This window comes from Stegostoma tigrinum, chromosome 18 (genome assembly GCF_030684315.1).
Source record: "Stegostoma tigrinum isolate sSteTig4 chromosome 18, sSteTig4.hap1, whole genome shotgun sequence".
Classification (NCBI taxonomy): Eukaryota; Metazoa; Chordata; class Chondrichthyes; order Orectolobiformes; family Stegostomatidae; genus Stegostoma; species Stegostoma tigrinum.
In genome coordinates, this window is record NC_081371.1 from 2491931 (window position 1) to 2513223 (window position 21293).

General features: G+C 46.8%; 1 protein-coding gene across 3 annotated transcripts in view; it reads left to right on the forward strand.

The window, feature by feature from the left end:
- Positions 1-21293, forward strand: part of nwd1 (NACHT and WD repeat domain containing 1) — a 57830-nt gene that overhangs the window by 7412 nt on the left and 29125 nt on the right. For all 3 annotated transcript variants that reach the window (XM_048548386.2, XM_048548387.2, XM_059652272.1), the window contains 10 exons: positions 272-388; positions 502-856; positions 3202-4480; positions 8651-8854; positions 10507-10666; positions 12732-12849; positions 14738-14902; positions 15490-15684; positions 16984-17106; positions 18648-18847. In XM_048548386.2, coding sequence (XP_048404343.2) covers positions 272-388; positions 502-856; positions 3202-4480; positions 8651-8854; positions 10507-10666; positions 12732-12849; positions 14738-14902; positions 15490-15684; positions 16984-17106; positions 18648-18847 — 2916 coding nt within the window. The remainder of the gene's footprint in view (positions 1-271; positions 389-501; positions 857-3201; positions 4481-8650; positions 8855-10506; positions 10667-12731; positions 12850-14737; positions 14903-15489; positions 15685-16983; positions 17107-18647; positions 18848-21293) is intronic.

Here is a 21293-nt window from a genome sequence, read left to right on the forward strand (position 1 = left end):
TGAGAATCACTTGCTGAAGTTGGTGAACTGAAAAATCCATTTCAGACAACCTGCCACTGACGGACAATGCTTGATGCAAAAGGTACCACGGTAGTTCAGCTTTTGATTTCCTCTGAGCCTTTTGGAAATTTCGAAATTGTTGCAAAGTCAGTATAAAGACGAACGATTTTAACCACCCACCCACCATTCTTAGGGTTAACAAACACACAGAGAACTGCCCCTTGTTAATGCAGGAACACAGGGTAACTATGTTCACCCCAAATCTCCCCAGGTAGTTGACATGCGCTGGGGAGTACCAAACACGCTGACTACTGACCACATGACCACAGAACTGTGCCTGAGAGAGATCGAATCTTGTAAAAGGATATCACTGGGGCCCACTTTTATTGTAAGTCCTTTTCTCGGCTTTTCATTGTTCTCCTTGGGTTTTTTGTAAACGATGGTTTGATTTTGACGGGCTGCGACCCATCACTGATCCCAGCGCTTATCGGAATCTGGCAGGCTCTGGTGGGCAATCGCTATGGATTTCGCCCCATCCCCCGAGTCATTGAGGGCGAAGAGTTTGAGGAGCTGCTCCGGGAACACTCTTCCAATTCCCAGTCCTTGAAGCTGCTTCGGGACTGGTTCTGGAAAGACGAGAATGCGGTTCCACCTGTGTACATCCTCCAACCTATCACCACACATCTCCCGGACTATGGCGAGACAAGAGCTGAGAGGCAGGAGGAGCACGACAAGGCCCTGCGATCCTGGCCTGAGCTCCAGCAGCGCATTGCCGACCTCCTGCGCCAAGCGGCCACCCAGGCGGAGAAAGAGGGGCGAATACCAAAAGGGGCCAGGCTCAAGTATTTCAAATCAGGTAGGCAGCACACACCTCAGGCCTCACTCCTCCTGACACATCAGATTGTGCCCATCCCTGGGCAGCGTAACCCCCTTCCCCTTAGAAAGCAAAAGAATGTTACCAAGGCTCCCGAAGGACTGGCAAGACTAGCATTTGTTGCCCGTCCCTAATTGCCCTGGAAGCGAGTGGTTTGCTGGGCCCTTTCAACTTAAGAGTTAACTGCATTCTTACGTGTCTGGAGTCACGTAGGCGCTCAGTCTCTTCCCTCTCCCCCAGCCTGGCTTTATTATCAAAATCTGGTCACTTCACAATCATCATAAATGAGACCAGTATTTCCCAGATTATTTTCACTGAATTTAAATTCCCATAATTTATGGAAGGTTTTGAACCCATGCTCTCCTGAACATTAGTCCCAGCTCTAGGTTACTAAATCATCAACGTGACTTTATTGAGAGGTGAAGCACACAGAGGACCTGAAAACCATGAGGCAGGATTTGTTATTCCATTGATTGGGCCTGTAATTATATATATTAGAGTCACAGAGTCAGAGAGCCATACAATATGAAAACAAGCCTTCACTCCAACTAGCCCACACTGACCCGTTTTCCCAAACTAAACTAGTCCCACCCGCCTGCTCCTGGCCCATATCCCTCAAAACCTTTCTTACTTAAGAACTTATCCAAATGTCTTTTAAATATTATAACTGTACCTGCAACCATCATTTTCTCTGGGACTTCATTCCACGCACAAAAGACTCTCTGTGTAAAAACGTTTCCCTCGTGTCCTTTGTAATTGTACCCACATCCGCTACTTCTGGCAGCTCACTTCACACATGAACCACTCTCTGTGTAAAAAAGTTGCTCCTCATGTCCTTTTTAAAGTTTCTCCTTTCACCCTAAATGTTGCCTAGTTTTGAGCTCCCCCTCCCTAAGGAAATGACCCTCGTCATTCACCCTATCTACGCCCCTCATGATTTTATAAACTTCAATAAGGTCGCCCTAAACCTCCTACTTTCTAGTGAAAAAAAGCCCCAGCCCTTCCAATCTATTTTCATTTTTCAAGCCTTCCATTCCTGGCAACATCCTGGTGAGTCCTTTTTGAACCCTCTCCAGGTTAATAATATCCTTCCTATAACAGGGCGACCAGAACTGGACGCGGTATTCTAGAACAGACCTCACCAACGTCCTGTACAATGTCAACATAACGACCCAACTCCTATGCTGAGCAACAAAGGCAAGCGTGCTAAATACCTTCTTAACTACCCTGTCACCGTGTGAGGCAAGCTTCAGAGAATGATGTACCTGAACCCCTAGATCTTTCTGTTCTGCAACATTACCCAAAGCCCTACCATTAACTGTATAAGTCCTGTCATTCTTTGTTTTACCAAAATGCAATACCTCACATTTGTCCAAATTAAACTCCATCTCCCACCCCTCAGTCTGTTGGGCCAATTGATCAAGATCTCTTTGTAATCTTAGGTAACCTTCATCAATATTCTCAATTTTGCCGTATCTGCAAACTTACTAACCATTGGCGCCTATATTCTCAACATGATTCTTGGCTCAGGGATCCTTTTTCTGTCTGTCTGTCTGCACAAAACTTCTCCCTGAAAAAGATAAATCTTTTCTCCAGGAAGGGTCTACATGAGCATTTTGCTCAGTGGTGCTTCTCATTGTTGCCTCCCATTGCAAGAAGGCCCACTACACTTTCATTTTACTACCATCTCCCCCGTTAACCCTCAGTACGCGTATCAGTGATCCTGCCGCTCCCAGATTCAACCACATTGTACAGAGTACATAATGTTTAACTACAGCTTAACCATCATCCAACTGAACATGGAATACCTACATCATAAGACCATAAGACATAGGAGTGGAAGCAAGGCCATTCAGCCCATCGAGTCCACTCTGCCATTTAATCATGGCTGATGGGCATTTCAACCCCACTTCCCCACACTCTCCCTGTAGCCCTAATTCCTTGTGAGATCAAGAATTTATCGATCTCTGCCTTGAAGACATTTAATGTCCCGGCCTCCACTGCGTTCTGTGGCAATGAATTCCACAGGCCCACCACTCTCTGGCTGAAGAAATGTCTTCTCATTTTCATTCTAAATTGACCCCCTCTAATTCTAAGGCTGGGCCCACAGGTCCTAGTCTCCCCACCTAATGGAAACAACTTCCTAGCGTTCACCCTTTCTGATAACTTGCACCCTTCACCCCTGTAGCTGCCAATTCAATTCTACTCCCGACTTTGTGCTAGGTAACCTAGGTGAACTCAGGGCTCCATCTCACTGTTACTAGTTGAATGATTGCTGCTGACTATTGTTCAAGTCTAATCATGGTCCTTCCCCCACTGTGTTGCAGTTACTGAGTTTGAGATCGACCGGGGCTTAGGTGAAACAAGAGAAGGGGACGTGTGCTCTTCGGTGTTTGTCCGCGACATCCCCAATCTACCGGATCAGGTCGACCAGCAGCAGCTGCCCAAATTCATCGACATTAAAGATGACGGGAGCATCGACACGGAGGCCCAGGAGCTACTCACCAGCTTAAAGGCCCAAATTGTCGGCAAGTCTGCCAGGAGCCTACGGGTGCACCAGGTGCCGTGGTCGGGCGGAGTGCTGGACACGCAGAGCCAAGCTCACGCCGAGTATCTCCACGACCTGTGCCAGAACTTTGTGGAGGACATGAAGCAGCAGATCCAGGGAAAGGTGGTGGCACGCCGTGGAGCCCAGGAGGAACCAGCCTGGCTCTTTGAGGAACTGCGCCACCACGGGCATCTGTGTAGGGCCAAGCGCAGCGTCTTCTGCGGGCGCTCGCGACTCCTCAGCAACATTGGCCGATGCCTCGAGCTGCACGACAGGAGCACCCACTGGCCATTGGTTGTCCATGGGGCATCAGGGACAGGAAAGACAGCGGTGATGTCGAAGCTGGCCGAGGAGGTGAGGAAAACATTCAGGAAGGGCTGCGTGGTGGTCACCAGGCTGCTGGGTACATCGGCCCTAAGCTCAGACATACACTCAGTGCTGAAGAGTGTCTGCTTCCAAGTGTGCCTGGCCTTCAGGCTCAAACTGCCTGCAGCCCACGTCACCAACTCTTACATTGAGCTGGTCCGATTCTTCCACAGCCTCCTGAGCACAGTGTCCAAGAGAAACCAAGAGGCCCTAGTCCTTCTCTTCGACTCCCTGGACCAGTTGTCTTCCAATGATGGAGCTCACAGGCTCCATTGGCTGCCGAAGGTATGCCCCGCAAAGGTCCACATCATTGTGTCCACTTTGCCCGAGGAGCACAACATCCTGGCCGTGCTGCAGAAGGTGATCCCAAAGCCTGAGTGCCACTTCGAAGTGCAGCCTTTGTCCAGCCAGCACGGCCAAGAGCTCATCGACCTGCTGCTGAACACTGTAAACAGGAGGCTCACCACCGAGCAGCGAGACCTCATCCTGGAGCGTTTCCGCAACTGTGGCCAGCCCCTCATGCTCAAGCTGACCTTCGACGAGGCCAAGAGGTGGAGCTCGTACATGCCGACCTCGGAGCTGGACGTAGCTGTGGGCACGCGGGACGCCGTGCGGCTGTTATACTCTCGCCTCGAGAAGAAGCACGGCTGGGTACTTGTCTCCCATGCCCTGGGATACATCACATGCTCGAGGTTGGTTTTGCTGAGAGAGACTGCCCCTTAGAGCTCTACAGTTTAAAAAAATGAGCGGTTGGTTCAACTCATTCATACTGACCAGATGTCCTAAATTAATCCAGTTTCATTTGCCAGCCTTTGGCCCATAACTGTCGAAACCTTCCTATTCATAAACCCACCACTTCCTCTGGTATCTCATTCCATGCACACACCACCCTCTGTGTAAAGAAGTTTTCCCTCAGGTTCCTTTTAAACCTTTCCCCTCTCACCTTAAACCTATGGCCTCTAGTTTTGGACTCCCCCACCCTGGGGAAAAGACCTGGCTATTTACCCTCTCCATGCCCTTCATGATTTAGTAAAGTCACCCCTCAGCCTCCGATGCTCCAGGGAAAATAGCCCCAGCTTATTCAGCTTCTCCCTGTAGCACAAACCCTCCAACCCCGGCAATAGGCTTTTCTGCACCCTTTCTAATTTAACAACATCCTTCCAAAGCAGGGAGACCAGAATTGAACGCAGTATTCCAAAAGTGACCTAACCAATATCCTGTACAACTGCAACATGACCTCCCAACTCCTATACTCAATGCACTGACCAATAAAGGCAAGCATACCAAATGCCTCCTTCACTATCGTGTTTACCTGCAACGTCACTTTCAATGAACTATGAACCTGCATCCCATGGTCTCTTTGTTCATCAACACTCCCCATGACTGTATCGCTAAGTATATAAGCCCTGCCCTGCTTTGCCTTTACAAAATGCAACACCTTGTGCTTCTAGACTTGACTGTCCCCAGTACATAGGACAAAAGCTGCCTTGGTTAGCATGGATAATATTGTGGTGCTCCATCAGATCTATCTGAGATGTTTTGGACAGATTCACTGTCACCAATCTCTCTTATGGGTATGAGTCTAGACTACGAACACCACGTGGCGAAGGATGTGCCCATGAAGATAAGCTCAATGTTGCTAAACAGTAAAGTTTGTTACATATAATGACCAGAAATTATCGAAGAAACTCAGCAGGTCTGGCAGCAGGTCTGTGGACAAAGAAAGTAGAGCTCATGTTTCAAATCCGATATGACAGTTCTTCGCGACATGCTCATACTGGGCTAAACATGAACTCTGTATATTGCATACAGCGTTTTTGGTTTTATGAATAGGGGTATATAGTACAACAGGAAGGAGATAACATTGAAGTATATGACACACTTGTTCAATCTCAGCTCGAGCATTGTGCACAGTTGTGGGGGCACTGCAATCCTATGAAAGGTGTGAATGCATTGGAGAGCGTGCAAAAGTGATTTACAAGAATAGTTCCAGGAATGAGAGACTCCAGTGTTGGAGATGGATTGAAGTACTTGGCACTGTTCTCCTTGGAGAGAAGATGGATGAACACAGCAGGCCAAGCAGCATCAGAGGAGCAGAAAAGCTGACAATTCGGGCCTTGACCCTTCTTCAGCTGTTCCCACTTGTAGAAGGAACAAGAGTGAGAGAGCACAGATTTGTGGTGATTGCAAAAGAAGCAGGGATGATGTGAGAAAACAACCAGCTAGAAACCGATGTCCATTTCAAGTCCACCGACTCCCACAGCTACCTAGAATACACCTCCTCCCACTCACCCTCCTGCAAAAATTCCATCCCCTATTCCCAATTCCTTTGCCTCTGCCGCATCTGCTCCTAGGATGAGGCATTCCACTCCTGCACATCCCAGAGGTCCACGTTCTTCGAGGACCGCAACGTCCCCCCCACAGTGGTCGAGAATGCCCTCAAGCGTGTCTCCCGCATTTCCTGCACCTCATCCCTCACACCCCGCCCCCGCAATAACCGCCCAAAGAGAATCCCCCTCGTCCTCACATACCACCCCACCAACCTCCAGATACAACGCATCATCCTCCAACACTTGCGCCATCTACAATCTGACCCCACCACCCAAGACATTTTTCCATCCCCACCCCTGTCTGCTTTCCAGAGAGACCACTCTCTCCGTGACTCCCTTATCCGCTCCACACTCCCATCCAACCCCACCATACCCAGCACCTTCCCTTGCAACCGCAGGAAGTGCTACACTTGCCCCCACACCTCCTCTCTCACCCCCATCCCAGGCCTCAAGATGACTTTCCATATTAAGCAGATGTTCACCTGCGCATCCACCAATGTGGTATATTGTATCCATTGCACCCGGTGTGGCTTCCTCTACATTGGGGAAACCAAGCGGAGGCTTGGGGACCGCTTTGCAGAACACCTCCAATCAGTTCGCTATAAACAACTGCACCTCTCAGTCGCGAACCATTTTAACTCCCCCTCCCATTCCTCAGACGACATGTCCATCATGGGCCTCCTGCAGTGCCACAATGATGCCACCCAAAGGTTGCAGGAACAGCAACTCATATTCCGCTTGGGAACCCTGCAGCCCAATGTGTATCAATGTGGACTTCACAAGCTTCAAAATCTCCCCTTCCCCCACTGCATCCCAAAACCAGCCCAGCTCATCCCCTACTCCCACTGCTTCCCAAAACCAGCCCAGTTCGTCCCCTCCCCCCACTGCATCACACAACCAGCCCAGCTCATCCCCTCCCCCCACTGCATCCCAAAACCAGCCCAGCCTGTCTCTGCCTCCCTAACCTGTTCTTCCTCTCACCCATCCCTTCCTCCCACCTCAAGCCGCACCTCCATTTCCTACCTACTAACCTCATCCCGCCTCCTTGACCTGTCCGTCCTCCCCGGACTGACCTATCCCCTCCCTACCTCCCCATCTATACTCTCCTCTCCACCTATCTTCTCCTCTATCCATCTTCGGTCCGCCTCCCCCTCTCTCCCTATTTATTTCAGAACCCTCTCCCCATCCCCCTCTCTGATGAAGGGTCTAGGCCCAAAACGTCAGCTTTTGTGCTCCTGAGATGCTGCTTGGCCTGCTGTGTTCATCCAGCCCCACACTTTGTTATCCCAGATTCTCCAGCATCTGCAGCCCCCATTATCTCAGATTTCTGCAGTGCCTTTCATGCAATATGACATCCCAAGGCAATTCACAAGAGTATTACAAAACTTTGAGCCTCAGGCAGAAGTATTAGATGGCATGGCCAAAGTTAATGACTGTTTTCTCATTTATTACATTTGCTTATAACTTTATTGGAACTTCAGAAGTAAAAGTGGTACTTATTAATTGCCTGAACACATGTCTATAGGGAGCACCAACAATGGGGGTAGAGTGAGCTATGAGACTAAGTAGTCAATAAACTCAAACCACAAAGGGACATGTCTTGGTTTGGATGCAGATCGACAGCACCTACTTCTTTCTGCTCACACACTATTAGCTCTGGTGTCCCCTGAGGATCAATCTGTGGTCCCTTCCTCGTTCTCAGTGAAATGCATTTATTTCCACGTGACAGCCTCCGAATTTACCCGTCCATTTCTCTGCCGCTGTTATTTTGTCAGGCTGCTTTGTCAACATCCAGTCATGAGCAAAGACTCTCTGGCGATTACACTTCGGGAAGGCTGATGACATTGTTTTCACTCCCTGCTCTGAAACTCCACTTTCTGCCCAGAGAGGTCAGAGTGTGGAGGAGAGGGGAAGAGGTATAAAGAGGGAATTCTAGAGCTGGGGGCCCAGGCAACTGTAAACATGGCCACTCGAAGTAGAGAAACTCAATTTGGGTACCGAAAACTTGGAGACTTATAGGATTAAAGGATGCTACTGAGATAGTCCATGCAGAGATTTACAAACAAGACGTGTGTTTTGAATTCAAAGCAATGCTTGGTCAATGTAGGTCAGTGAGCATGAAGGGAGAGGGCACAAAAGGGACACGGGATTTCCTGCAAGTTAAGACACAGATAGTGGAGGTCAGGTTGACTCAAGTTTATAGGAGATAGAATGGGGGAGGCCAGACCAAGGATGTGCTGCATCAAGCTGTGAGTGCATGAAAGAGTTAGATAAAGGGATGATCCGCCCATAAGCTTAATGAACACAGCAGGCCAAGCAGCATCTTAGGAGCACAAAAGCTGATGTTTCAGGTCTAGGCCATTCATCAGACCCGCAAGGTCAGCTTTTGTGCTCCTAAGATGCTGCTTGGCCTGCTGTGTTCATCCAGCCCCACACTTTGTTATCACAGAAACCTGAGTTGTTGTTGCACTGTATGATTCGGTTACAGCACAGCTCTTTGATCCATTACAATTTGGCACCTTGACGTTACAGGAATGGACTGTCAGAGAGTGAGCTAAAGGAGATCCTGTCATTGGATGATGAAGTGCTCGGTGACATCTACCAGTACTGGTCCCCTCCGAACAAAGACATCATCTGCCTCCCTCCCTTACTGTGGACCCGGCTTCGCTATGACATTGGGGAGTACTTGGTGGAGAGGCAGGCAGATGGGTTCCCAGTCCTCGGCCTTTATCACCGGTAACTGTTTGAGTTCTCCTCTGAATCTCTATCTGCAGCAATACCTTTCCTGCGTTGAATGCCAGCAGAGGCTCAGTTTGTAGAGTCTGTCTCTGATCCAGATGCTTCAAGTCCCTCTCAAGCACAATGTTAAGGCTCAGTAAGAAGGACTTCCGTAGTGTTAGATGAGATGGGACAAACCTCTATCTGTTGGCTCAGTTTAATGGGAAAGATCCTAATGGTACTGTCTGGAAGAAGGGAAAAGGAGCTGTTCCTACTATCCCATCTGTTATTTACCTCTAACATCGCACAAACAGATTTTCTGGGTCATCATTGCACTGCTGTTTATCGGAGCTGCCTGGACACTAATTGGTTGCCATGCCACAACAGTGATCATACATCAAAAGTGCTTTAAGCACTTTGAGACATGCAGTGATCGTGAAATGCAAATCTTTCTTCATTTTTTTTCACTCTACCATCCCTGTTTCTGTTTTCACATTTGCACCCATTAGGATTTCAGCCCTCTCATACAATGGACATTTCCCAACTGGCCTCCAACTCTGCAACCTTTCCTCCTCTGTTAAATTCTCAAATTTTACTTCTACTTCCAAATATCATTGCCTATCTTTGTTTTTGAGCGTGTTCCAATTCTATCCTGATACCTGTCAGTTGGGAGGTCCCACTCAATTGGTTTCCGGTGTTCTCTCTCTGCAGAGTAACCACAGTTTTGGAGAAGGGCCGCTTATTGAGACACAGCTTATATTGCACACAGCTGGGCACAACATCTCTAGATGGTGAACCTAGTGTCTTTTTATTTCTTCGTGGCCTGTGGGCATCATTGGCATGGATGGCATTTGTTGCCCCATCCCTGGTCGAGTTAAGCAACTAGCTAGGCCATTGTTCACTGTATTGCCGTGGGTCTGGAGTTAGATGTAGGGCTGGTCTGGCTATGAGTGGTGGATTTTTGTTTCTGGGAGTGGATGGATTTTTACGACAATCAATGATGGTTGTCATGGTCACTTTATCTTATGTTCCAGGAGTTTTTTAGAATTAAATTAAAGTCCCACCAGCTGCTGTAGTGGGATTTGAACGACGGCCCTAAGACCTCTGGATTACTACACCACCATTTCCCTGTGTTTCAATTGCTGTTTGGTTGCTCTTGGCTCAGTCGATGGAAGCCAAAGTGGCCATATTGAAAACCAGGAACTGGGAAGGGAACTGTGACACTTCAGTCGTGACTTATTGTGTTGAGCCCTGGCGAAACAGGGAAGCTCACCCCCAGCTCCGCACTGGTGTTGACGCCCCTCACCCTCCCCTGCCCCCCATGTGCCCTTCAGCGACTCAGGCCCTGAGCCAGCCTAATCTCCAGGCCCACAACATGAAAGGTAGCCCAGTAGAGGAGTGGGGGGGAGGTGGTGTAGCTTGGAATCTCTCCCCCTCTCACTCCTGCTGGGACAAACCCTAAAGGAATCAGCTGACCTTTGCAATCAACTGAAGGCCCCCCTCACCCCCCCACCCCCTCCTCATGACTGACCCTGCAGTATTTTAGGCCTGTCACCCTGAAGTAGGGCCCAGTTGCAGACAGGTACACTGTGAATTTAAGTGACTACTTTAGTTAACATTAACACATCCAGCTGACAGACTTACACAACGGTTCCTATGCTTTGTTTCAGACAGTTCACAGAGGTGGTGCATGAGCTGTACCTCCAGGCAGAAGAGAAAACCAAACGCCATTCCGTGCTGGCTGATTATTTCAAGGGAACGTGGAGTCATGGCAACAGGAAGAGCATCACACTCCCACTCCTGAAGGACACCCTGGTTGCAGACAGGAAGGTACTTTTTCACCCAGACTACGCTTCCCTGCACTGATTGTTCGACAAACCACTGCTCACTGAGTTCACAGTCCACCATCTACAAGGCACAACTCAGGAGTGTGATGGAATACTCCCCACTTGCCTGGATGGGTGCAGCCCCAACAACACTCATGATGTTGATACCATCCAAGACAAAACAGCCCGCTCTTGATTGGCCACAAACATCCACTCCCTCCACCACCGACGCTCAGTCGCAGCAGTGTGTACCATCTACAAGATGCACTGCGGAAATTCATCAAAGATCCTCAGACGGCACCTTCCAAAGCCACGGCCGCTACCATCTAGAAGGACAAGGGCAGCAGATACATGGGAGCACCAGCACCATTGATTCCCCTCCAAGTCAATCATCATCCAGACTTGGAGATGTCTCACCTTTCCTTCACTGCTGTCAGGTCAAAATCCTCAATACCCTCTTTTATGACATTGTGGGTCTACCTACAGTGGTTCAAGAAAGCAGCTCACTACCACCTTCTCCAGGGTAATTAGGGATGGGCAATAAGTGCTGGCCCAGTTAGCGTTGCCCACGCCTTATGTGCAATTAACATATATTTTGATAAGCTGTGTTTGAGATGTATTTAAGTCAGACAGGAGTTAAAAAGAAGCTACGGCAGCAAGGGATATGAGATGATGTGACTGTGAGAGAGGCCAGTGTCAAATGATCTGAGATCTTCAGCAGTGAGTCATAGAGATATACTACACGGAAACAGACCCTTCAGCTGAACTTGTCCATACCAACCAGACATCCTAGTCCAACCTGGTCCCATGTGACAGCATTTGGCTTAAGTCCTTCCTATTTACATACTCATCAGATATCTTTTAAATGTTGTAATTGTACCGACCTCCACCACTTCGTCCAGCAGCTCATTCCACACACACCACCCTCTGTGTGAAAAAGTTTCCCTTAGGCCCCTTGTAAATCTGTCCCCTCTCACCTTAAACCAACGCCCTCTAGTTTTGGACTCCCTTATTATGGGAAAAGACCTTGGCTATTTGCCCTATACATGCGCCTCATGATTTTATAAGCCTCTATAAGGCTACCCCTCAGCCTCTGACACTCCAGGGAAAACAGCCCCAGCCTATTCAGCCTCTCCCTGTAGCTCAAACCCTCCAAACCTGGAAACTTCCTTGTAAATCTTTTCTGCACCCTCTCAAGTTTAACAACATCCTTCCCATATCAGGGAGACCAGAATTGAATGCAATATTCTAAAAGTGACCTCACCAATGCTCTGAGATAATGAAATGTGAGGCTGGATGAACACAGCAGGCCCAGTAGCATCTCAGGAGCACAAAAGCTGAAGTTTCGGGCCTAGACCCTTCATCAGATGAAGGGTCTAGGCCAGAAACGTCAGCTTTTGTGCTCCTGAGATGCTGCTGGGCCTGCTGTGTTCATCCAGCCTCACATTTCATTATCTTAGATTCTCCAGCATCTGCAGTTCCCATTATCACTCACCAATGTTCTGTACAGCTGCGACATGACCTCCCAAATCCTATACTCAACACACTGACCAATGAAAGCAAGCGTACCAAACACCTTCTTCACTATCCTGTCTACCTGTGACTCCACTTTTAAGGAGCAATGCACCTGTACCCCTAGGTCTCTCAGTTTGACAACACTCCCCAGGGCCCTACCATTTGCTGTGTAAGTCCTGCTCTGGTTTGCCTTCCCAAAATGCAACACTCCACAGCTGTTTATATTAAACTCTAACTGCCACTCCTCGGCCCACTGGTCCATCTGATCAAGGTCCCAGAATGACATGAAGCTCGTAATCACCGTAGCTACTAGCCCAGGGCCAGAAGGGTAGCCATCAAGAATGGAATCAGCCCAAGCTCAATTGTTGCACCCTGGCCTCAGAGTCAAACAGATTGTGGTAAACACCTCTCAGTCCTCTGTTACTTCGCCTATCAGAAGTCAGTTGGACGTGAAAGATTGGACACAATCCTGGCCCCTGTCCCAAAACCTGCTTCAGGAGCCAGAGTTCTGGCAGAATTCAGTGATTGTGAATTGAACCTTTATTCTGGGCCAGGTCTCTGCTCAGCCACTGAGATTTGGTGACGATCTTCTGAACTCGAGGAAACTGAGTGAACTGCCACACCACCTGCTGAAAGGGGGGCGCATTGAGGAGCTGAAACAGGAGGTTCTTGGTAAGGAAGAGCTTTTAACCTCACACTAGAGAGGATGTTCTGCACTGAATGATCTGAATCACAGAGCCCGCTATTTTGGGACACACTGTATGTATATTGTATTCGGGACATAAGCTGGGCAGTGAGTGGAGGTATTGAACCACTGAGCCAAGGTGACCACTTACAAAACCATCACCGATTGTCCTGCGGGCCAGAGGGAGGACCAATTAGCATCAGCCAGCTCTAACTGTCATGGGTTCAATTCCCAGTCCAGAAATATGAGGACATTATCACCAGTGCTGCACTGAGGGAATGCTGCACTGTACGGGCTGCTGAAATTTAACAAAGACGTTAAATCAAATCTGTCATCTCAGAGGTGTCAAAATCCCCAGGCACTGTTTCAAGAAAAGCAAGGGAATACATGAATATTCTGGCTGATCTTCAACCCCTGATCACCCATCATTCTAATGGATATTTGACATTATATCAACGTGATGTCAATGTGTTATATTCAGTGTGCCAGGATATCCTGTTTATTTATCATATTACTGTCTGTGTGAGCTTACAATGCCCAAAATAGCTGTTGTGCTTCCTATAAGGTAACAGTGACTACATTTTGAAAGTACTTCACTGACTGTATAGAATACCCTCAGATCCACACATGTCCATGTACACACACATACAACATACAGGTTCATGTACTCACACACACACAACATCCACGTCTATGTACACACACACACAAAACATACACGTCCATGCAACAGACACACACAACATGCATGTCCGTGTACACACACACAACATACACGTCCATGTACACACACAACATACACATCATATACACACATACTACATACATGTCCTTGTACACACACACAAAACATACACATCCATGTACACACACACACACACACACACACACCCATGTACACACATAACATAAGCATCCATGTACACACACACACCACAGACACGTGTGCACTTTTCTACATACATGATGTATAAACCAGAGAATCCCTACAGTGTGGAAGCAGGCCATTCAGCTCATTCAGTCCGCAATGAGCATCCAAAAAGCTTCCCATCCGGGCCCACAGCTCCTACGCTTTCCCTGTAACCCTGCATTTCCCAGGGCCAGTCCACCTAACCTGCACAATTGGACTGTGATGTGGAGGTGCCGGTGTTGAACTGGGGGGGACAAGGTCAGAAGTCACACAGCAGCTCAAATCACCAGCTTGGACTGTGGGAGGAAACCGGAGCACATGGAGGAAACCCACGCAGACATGTGGAGCATGTGCAAACTCCGCGCAGAGGCTGGAATCAAACGTAGGTCCCTGGTGCTGAGAGACAGCAGTGCAAACCAGCATGCTGCCCTACCCCATCGCCCCTCCACCCCATAAGCTCCGTATACTAGTATAGGAAAGGTTCAATAAAATGCAGAATTATAGATTGAAAGGTTTTAATGGGCTGGTCAGTATTCCCATGCAGATAACAGGCAAATGGACAAAAACTCATGGGGTTTGAGTAAACAATATCTTCAGGTTGCAAGAACCATTCTCTGTTGTGGAACTGAGGACCACTCTCACGTTCTCCTCTGTCTGTTTCAGAGCTACACATGTATTTGAGCAATAACTAACGCAAGAATCTTTGAGTTCCTTGATTTGTTTCGGGCCTTGACAACAGTCTTTGCCTGGTAAATGTCTCAGCTCTACCAATCAACTGCACTTCACAAACTGCTGTTTTCATTCATCTCTCGCAACCACCTCTCGACAGAGTGTCATTTCCCCATCTGAGATAGTGTCAGGATCCACAACAGTACCACACATTCTCCCACAGAATATAGTTAGATTTAACAGGGTCACGAGCTCCCCGCACTGTGCTGACATCTTGGATTCTTTGGAATTTTCAGGGAACATGGAATGGATAATTTTTAAGATACAAGTCTCAGGAATGAAGGGTTTACTGGAGGATTTTTATGCATGCACCAAGCAAATTGATTGTCCTGAGGTGCAGCTTGTTCAGGATGCACTTTTACTGATCTGGCCTACTGTGGACTTCATGGAAAACGGAGTAGGTAAGAGCAACTGCTGATAATGGAGTGTACAGTCACTGTCTTACAGAACGGAGAGGGTTCATATATCCACAGAAGATCGAGTGGCTTATTACTGCATTGGTGAATGAATGGGTTAACTTAGAATTGGAGAGTAAGTGGGTTATTCTCGCTAGAATGAAATGTTTTAGCATTCCTTTTGAAAATAGACTGGCTTAACGTTCACTGAGGGAAAGGACTGGGGTAATGTTCACTGACAAATTTGACTAGGTCAACCCTTCCTTGAAGAACAATGTGTTATTACTCTTTAGCGATTAGAGTACTCATCACTGACTTCGCAAATGGATTAGGTTAATACCCCTTAGAGAACAGAATGAGTTAACATTGGTTTCAGAAATATTTGTTGACCATCCTTCGGAGAATGGAGTGCGTTAGCACAGCCGTGAAGAATGATGTAATTTAATACTCAAGGCTTGACAAAACCAAATCAGTCACAGTGAAAATGCACTTAGATGGAGCTAATGGCTGTGGATAGTACTTAGATGATTAGTCATTCCTAAAGAAGTATCCTGTGTAACATTGAATACCAGTGTCTTGTATTTTCTTTGTAGATCAGAGTGTCCTTTTCATTGAGATGTTGGCTCGCCTCCATTTCTTCAAGGGTTCTTACCCAATGATTGATGAACTATGTCAGCAATGTGAAAGATGGTGTGCTGCATGCCCCAACCCTATCTTTACACCTCTGTGCGGCTTCTTTCAGCCTCCTGGGGGACCACTAAGGACAACATTGACTGGCTTCAGTAAAGGTACACTCCAATGTTCCCCTTTCAGTGACATCTTAAAGCATCTGAATTTCTTAGCTGACAGAGGATGACACAGAGCTGTAAGCTTTTCACCACTCTAAGTATGATCAACTTGCTGAAATACAAACCAAAATACTTCTTAAATATGTCACAGTTAACGCACCAATTAATTAGTTCAGGGTTTGATCATTTACAATCGCAATCATGAGGATGAATCTTGCCTTGAAGTAATTGAAAAATGTTCCCTAAAATATTCCTTAAATTTATTCTTTTTGTTACTTCATTGTGTTTCATTCATAATTATATTATTCTTCAGGTTCCCTTTAAAATTAATTTTCATAAACATAACCTCCCAGGAACCAACACAATTGGGTATAACTAAAACAGAAATCACTGGAATAGGTCAGCAGGTCTGGCAGCATCTGTGGAGAGGAATCTGAGTTAAAGTTTTGGATCGAGTTTACAGCATCTGCAGTTCTTTCAGTTTGTATTGGATATAACTTTCCTTCTTGTTTCACTTAAAATGCGTTCCTGCATAATTAATGGATGTGAAAATGAGTTTCTATTTAAAAATGAACATTCCAGGTGCCTTTACCTGTACAATATTGAACATCACTGAAAACGACAAAAAGAACTATAGGTATTTTACTTTACGTTGGGAATTTACTAAATTCAGTGTTTTTGGGATAAAAGTTTTTCAATTTTTTCCAATCCCTGAACTTTTGCCACACCAAGGGCTATAATGAGAGGCTGAATAGTCTGGGGTATTCATGAGGGGCGTGGATAGGATGAAGAGTCCAGATTTTTACCCCAGGATGGGTGGAGTTCAAAACTATGGGGCATAGGTTTAAGATGAGAGCAGAAAGATTTGAAAAGAACCTGAGGAGCAACTTCTTCACTTAGAGGGTGGTTAGCATGTGAAATAATCTGGCAGAAAGAGTGATAGGTGCAGGTACAGTTACAACCTTTAACAGACACTTGGCCAGGTCCATGAATAAGAAAGGTTTAGAGGATGTGTGCCACGTGCAGGAGAGTGGGATAAATATTAGTTTGGGAAACTGTGTTGGAAGAGTTGGACTGAAATGTTTGTTTCTGTGCTCTATGACTCAAAAACTATTGTTATTTCTCAGTCATTCCTTAGTTGCTTCAGTCAAGTGCACCTAAAGACAGCTGTTTCTCTTCCCAGCTTCAAGGGAGCTCTTCAATAACTGCTTATGAGGATGATCTAACTACCAGTGGATGCCAGCTCTAAGTTACTGTAGCATCTCATTGACGTAGCCATCCCTTTGCTTCTGTCCACAGGGGTGACTGCAATGGAGCTAAGTACAGACTGCACACTGCTGGTGGCAGCTTCACTGGATGGAATGATGATCGTATGGAACCTGTTGGATATTGATGTGATTCACACACTAACAGGCCATTCTGGTCAGGCAAAACTTTAACTTGATATGAAACCAAATACGAAGTAACAGCCCCCAGTGTAAGATGAACATTGTTCTGTTTGTTAAAGGTATAGAAAATTAAAAGGCTTATCCTTGGAGATACCACCTGATTGTCAAAGAATTACCCATACGCATGCAACTGCTCATTTTTGAGATAGAGCCATACAGTCATACAGCACGGAAACAGGCCCTCCGGCCCCACTCAGCCACACTAACATCCCAGTCTGACCCAAGCACATTTGCCAGTATTTGGTCTATATTCCTCAAAACCCTTCCTATTCACGTACCCATCCAGATGGCCTTTTAAATGATATAATTGTACCCTCCACCACCAATGCCTCTGACAGTTCATTCCATACATGCACCACCCTCTGTGTGAAGAAGTTACCCTTTGGGTCCCTTCTGAATCTTTCCCCTCTCGCCTTAAATCTTGCTCTCTAGTTTTGCACTCCCCTACTCCAGGGAAACAATCTTGGCTATTCACCCCACCCATGACTCTCATGATTTTATAAACATTTAAAAGGTAACCCTTCAGCCTCTGATGCTGCAGGGTAAATAGTCCCAGCCTGTCAATCTCTCCTCATAACTCAAACTCTTCACTCCTGACAACATCCTTGTATATCTCTTCTGAACCCTCTCCAGTTTAATAATATCATTCTTATAGAAGGTCGACCAGAACGGGACACAGTATTCCAAAAGTGGCCTCACCAACATCCTGTACAGCCACAACTCCGATACTCAATTCTCTGACCAATGAAAGCGACAATAAGCCAAGAGAGCTTCCTGGCCTGTACTATTGTGACAATGCTAGAAAGATCAAGAGCTAGACAAGTTTGGAAAACATTAAAGAAATGTTGAAATCAAATGCCAATTACAGATTTGTTGAGGTCAAATTTGTTGTTGAAAAGGCCAGAATTGTCAATGTTAGCAATGCAGGTTCCTTTAAGGTGTTAATTAGACTGGAAAGGACCCATTAGGAAAAATTTGTGTTTGTGTTAAACTATCAACTTGGGGCTGACCACATTGTCCCAATGTGCCCCATCCACCACCTTCAATATCCACCACCGACACTCAGTAGCAGCAATGTGTACCATCTACAAGGTACACTGCAGAAGTTCACCAAAGATCCTCAGACAGCACCCTCCAAACCTAGGGCGGCTTCCATTAGGGGGATAGGAGGAGCAAATACATGGAATACCATGTGAGTTCCCCCTCCAAGCCACTCACCATGTTGCCTTGGAAATATATCATTGTTCCTTCACCGTCACTGGGTCAAAATAAAAGAATTCCTTCCCCGACAGTGCAGTGGGTCTACCTACAGTACTGATCCAAGAAGGCAGCTCACCACCACCTTCTTAAGGGCAATGAGGGGCAGCAATATATCCTGGGATAGCCTGCGATGCCCACATCCCATGAAAACAATGGGAAAAACAGTATTGTGGGATATCACAATGAACTTGAGAATTCAGGATCAGTCCTTATGGATCTGTCCCTGCTAATCAATTTGATTGTTATCTATCACAGCTGCGGTTCAGTGCATCAAGGTGATTCACAACAAGGCTCATGCTGTGTCCGGATCCTTTGACAATACACTGCGCCTGTGGAATCTACTGACCGGAAAAGAGATCTATTCCATCCCAGAGGATCACTCCGGCTATGAACACTTTGCACTGCTCCACGTGGATGAATCTACTGACGTGATCTACTCGGCCTCAGGCCCCCAGGTAGAAGCATGCTGTGATCTCCATCTGTAAATGACATCCCTGTGCTCTGCATTACAAAAGAGAACTAAAGAACTAGTCTTCCCTCTTGATTTTTGAGATTGTATTTACAATGTGGGGAGCTCATGTCAATGATAAGGATGTTTCAATCAACCTCAGGATCCTAGGCTTGTGAGGTGACACCTGACAATGCAGAGTTATTTATTATTCTTAAAAACCCTGGAAGGAAAGAGCAGGCTGACCTGCAGAGCATGTTGTCGGACAGTGGGTGGGTGCTGGGTAGGCCATCAGGCAAGGACCTGGACCTTTCTGTCTTAACCATCCTAACTTAGGAACCCAGCAAACTACGGTGTCTGTACCACTCACCATCATTTCCAGAAATACTGCTTCAGTTTTCATCTCCCCATTCTAATATTGGTGAGCAATTATATTTCTCATAAGCTCTATCGACTTTGGGGAGGCGATGGCCTAGTGTATTGTTGCTAGATATTAATCCAGAGATCCAGGTTCAAATCTCATCATGGTATATGGTGGAATCTGGAATTAACAATCTAAGGGTGATCACGAAGCTGTTACTGATTCACAGAATCCCTCCAATGTGGAAGTAGGACATTCGGCCCAATGGGTCCATACCAGCCCTCCAAATAGCATCCACCCAAACTGAATTACCCTTTCCTCGTAACCCTACATGTTCACCGTGACTAACCCACCTAGGCTGCACATCCCTGAACACTACGGGCAGTTTAGCATGGTCAATCCACCTAGCCTGCACATCTTTGGACTGTGGGAGGAAACAGGAGCACCCAGAGGAAACCCCACAGGCAGAGGGAGAAAGTGCAGATTCCATACAGACAGTCTCCTGAGGGTTTTAAGAATTGAACCAGGTCCCCGGGACTGTGAGGCAGCAGTGTTAACCTGTGAGCCACCATGCCACTCTATTGATGGGAAACTCATCTGGTTCACTAATGCCCTTTAGGGAAGGAAACTGCCATTCTTACCTGGTCTGGCCCACGCATGACTCTAGACCTACAAAAATGTGGTTTACTCTTAACTGCCCTCTGGGCAATTAGGGATGGGCAATAAATGCTGCCTATTCAGAGATGCTCACATCCCTTGAATGAATTTTTAGGAGTACAATACACTGTTTTGAAGTTATTGAATATGGGAACTAATGGAGGTCATTCACATCTCTTCTGCCATTCACTTAGATCAGGACTAACGAACCTTAACTCTATTAACCAGCTCCTGTTCTATTCTCAATTACACCCTTACCTTCAAGATTCTGCCTTAGCAGAGGAGGGTGGCTTTAGAGTTGTACATTAGGATTAAGGGAGAGGACTGAGGCCCCACTCCTGTTAAGAATATTTTATTGAATGACCTTTCTTGACACTCAAGGAGCACACACTGAGAATTTGAGCATTGCGTACATTTTTGGTCCTTATGCTGAAGGAAGATTATAATTGCATGGGAGGCAGTTCAGAGAGTTTTGTAGGTCTAGAGAAGGTTCATGAGGATGATCCCTGGTAGGGAGGGACTGTCTTATGAGAAAATGTTAAACAGGTTGGGACTCTACTCACTGGAGTTTAGAAGAATGAGAAGTGATCTCACATAGGATGCTTAAGGGGCTTGACAGGGTCAACGCTGAGATAATGTTTCCTCTCATGGGAGAGCATAGGACCAGAGGCAACAAGGTGTAGAGCTGGATGAACACAGTGGGCCAAGCAGCATCAGAGGAGCAGGAAAGCTGATGTTTCAGGCCTAGACCCTTCAACGATCTTCAGAGGATCTAGTCTCAGAATAAAGAGGGGTCAATTTAAGAATGAGATGAGGAGGAATTTCTTCTGTCAGAGAGTTGAGTGTCCACTGAGAGCTATGGGGGCAGAGTCCTTATATTTTTTTAAAGCTGAGACAGATAGATTCTTGATCAGTCAGGAAATCAAAGGTTATGGGGAAAGGGCAGGAAAGTGGATATGAGGAATGTTGGATCAGCCATAATCCGACTGAATGGCGGAGCAGGCTTGAGGGGCCAAATGGCCTGCTGCTCTTGCTCATGATCTGAGCCATGGAGTAAATTTAAGGGGAAAAAAGATGGATTGTTAATTAGTAACAGATTAAAGGGTTCTGGAGAGAGGACAGGAAAGTGGAATTGAGGTCGAGATGAGATCAGTCTTGATTGTATTAAGTGACAGAGCAGGTTGAAGGGCTGAATGGCCTCCTCCTGCTTCTAGGTCTTTTGTAATTAAGAATGTGTACATCTTCTACAGAAGATGGCAAGGGAGTCAGCTCCAGCCCCACAGCATGACTCCAGGCCCAGAGCATGGCCCCAGGTCCACAGCATGGCCCCAGGCCCACAACATGGCCCCAGGCCCACAGTATGGCTCCAGGCCCAGAGCATTGCTCTAGGCCCACAGCATGGCTCTAGGCCAACAGCATGGCCCCAGGCCCACAG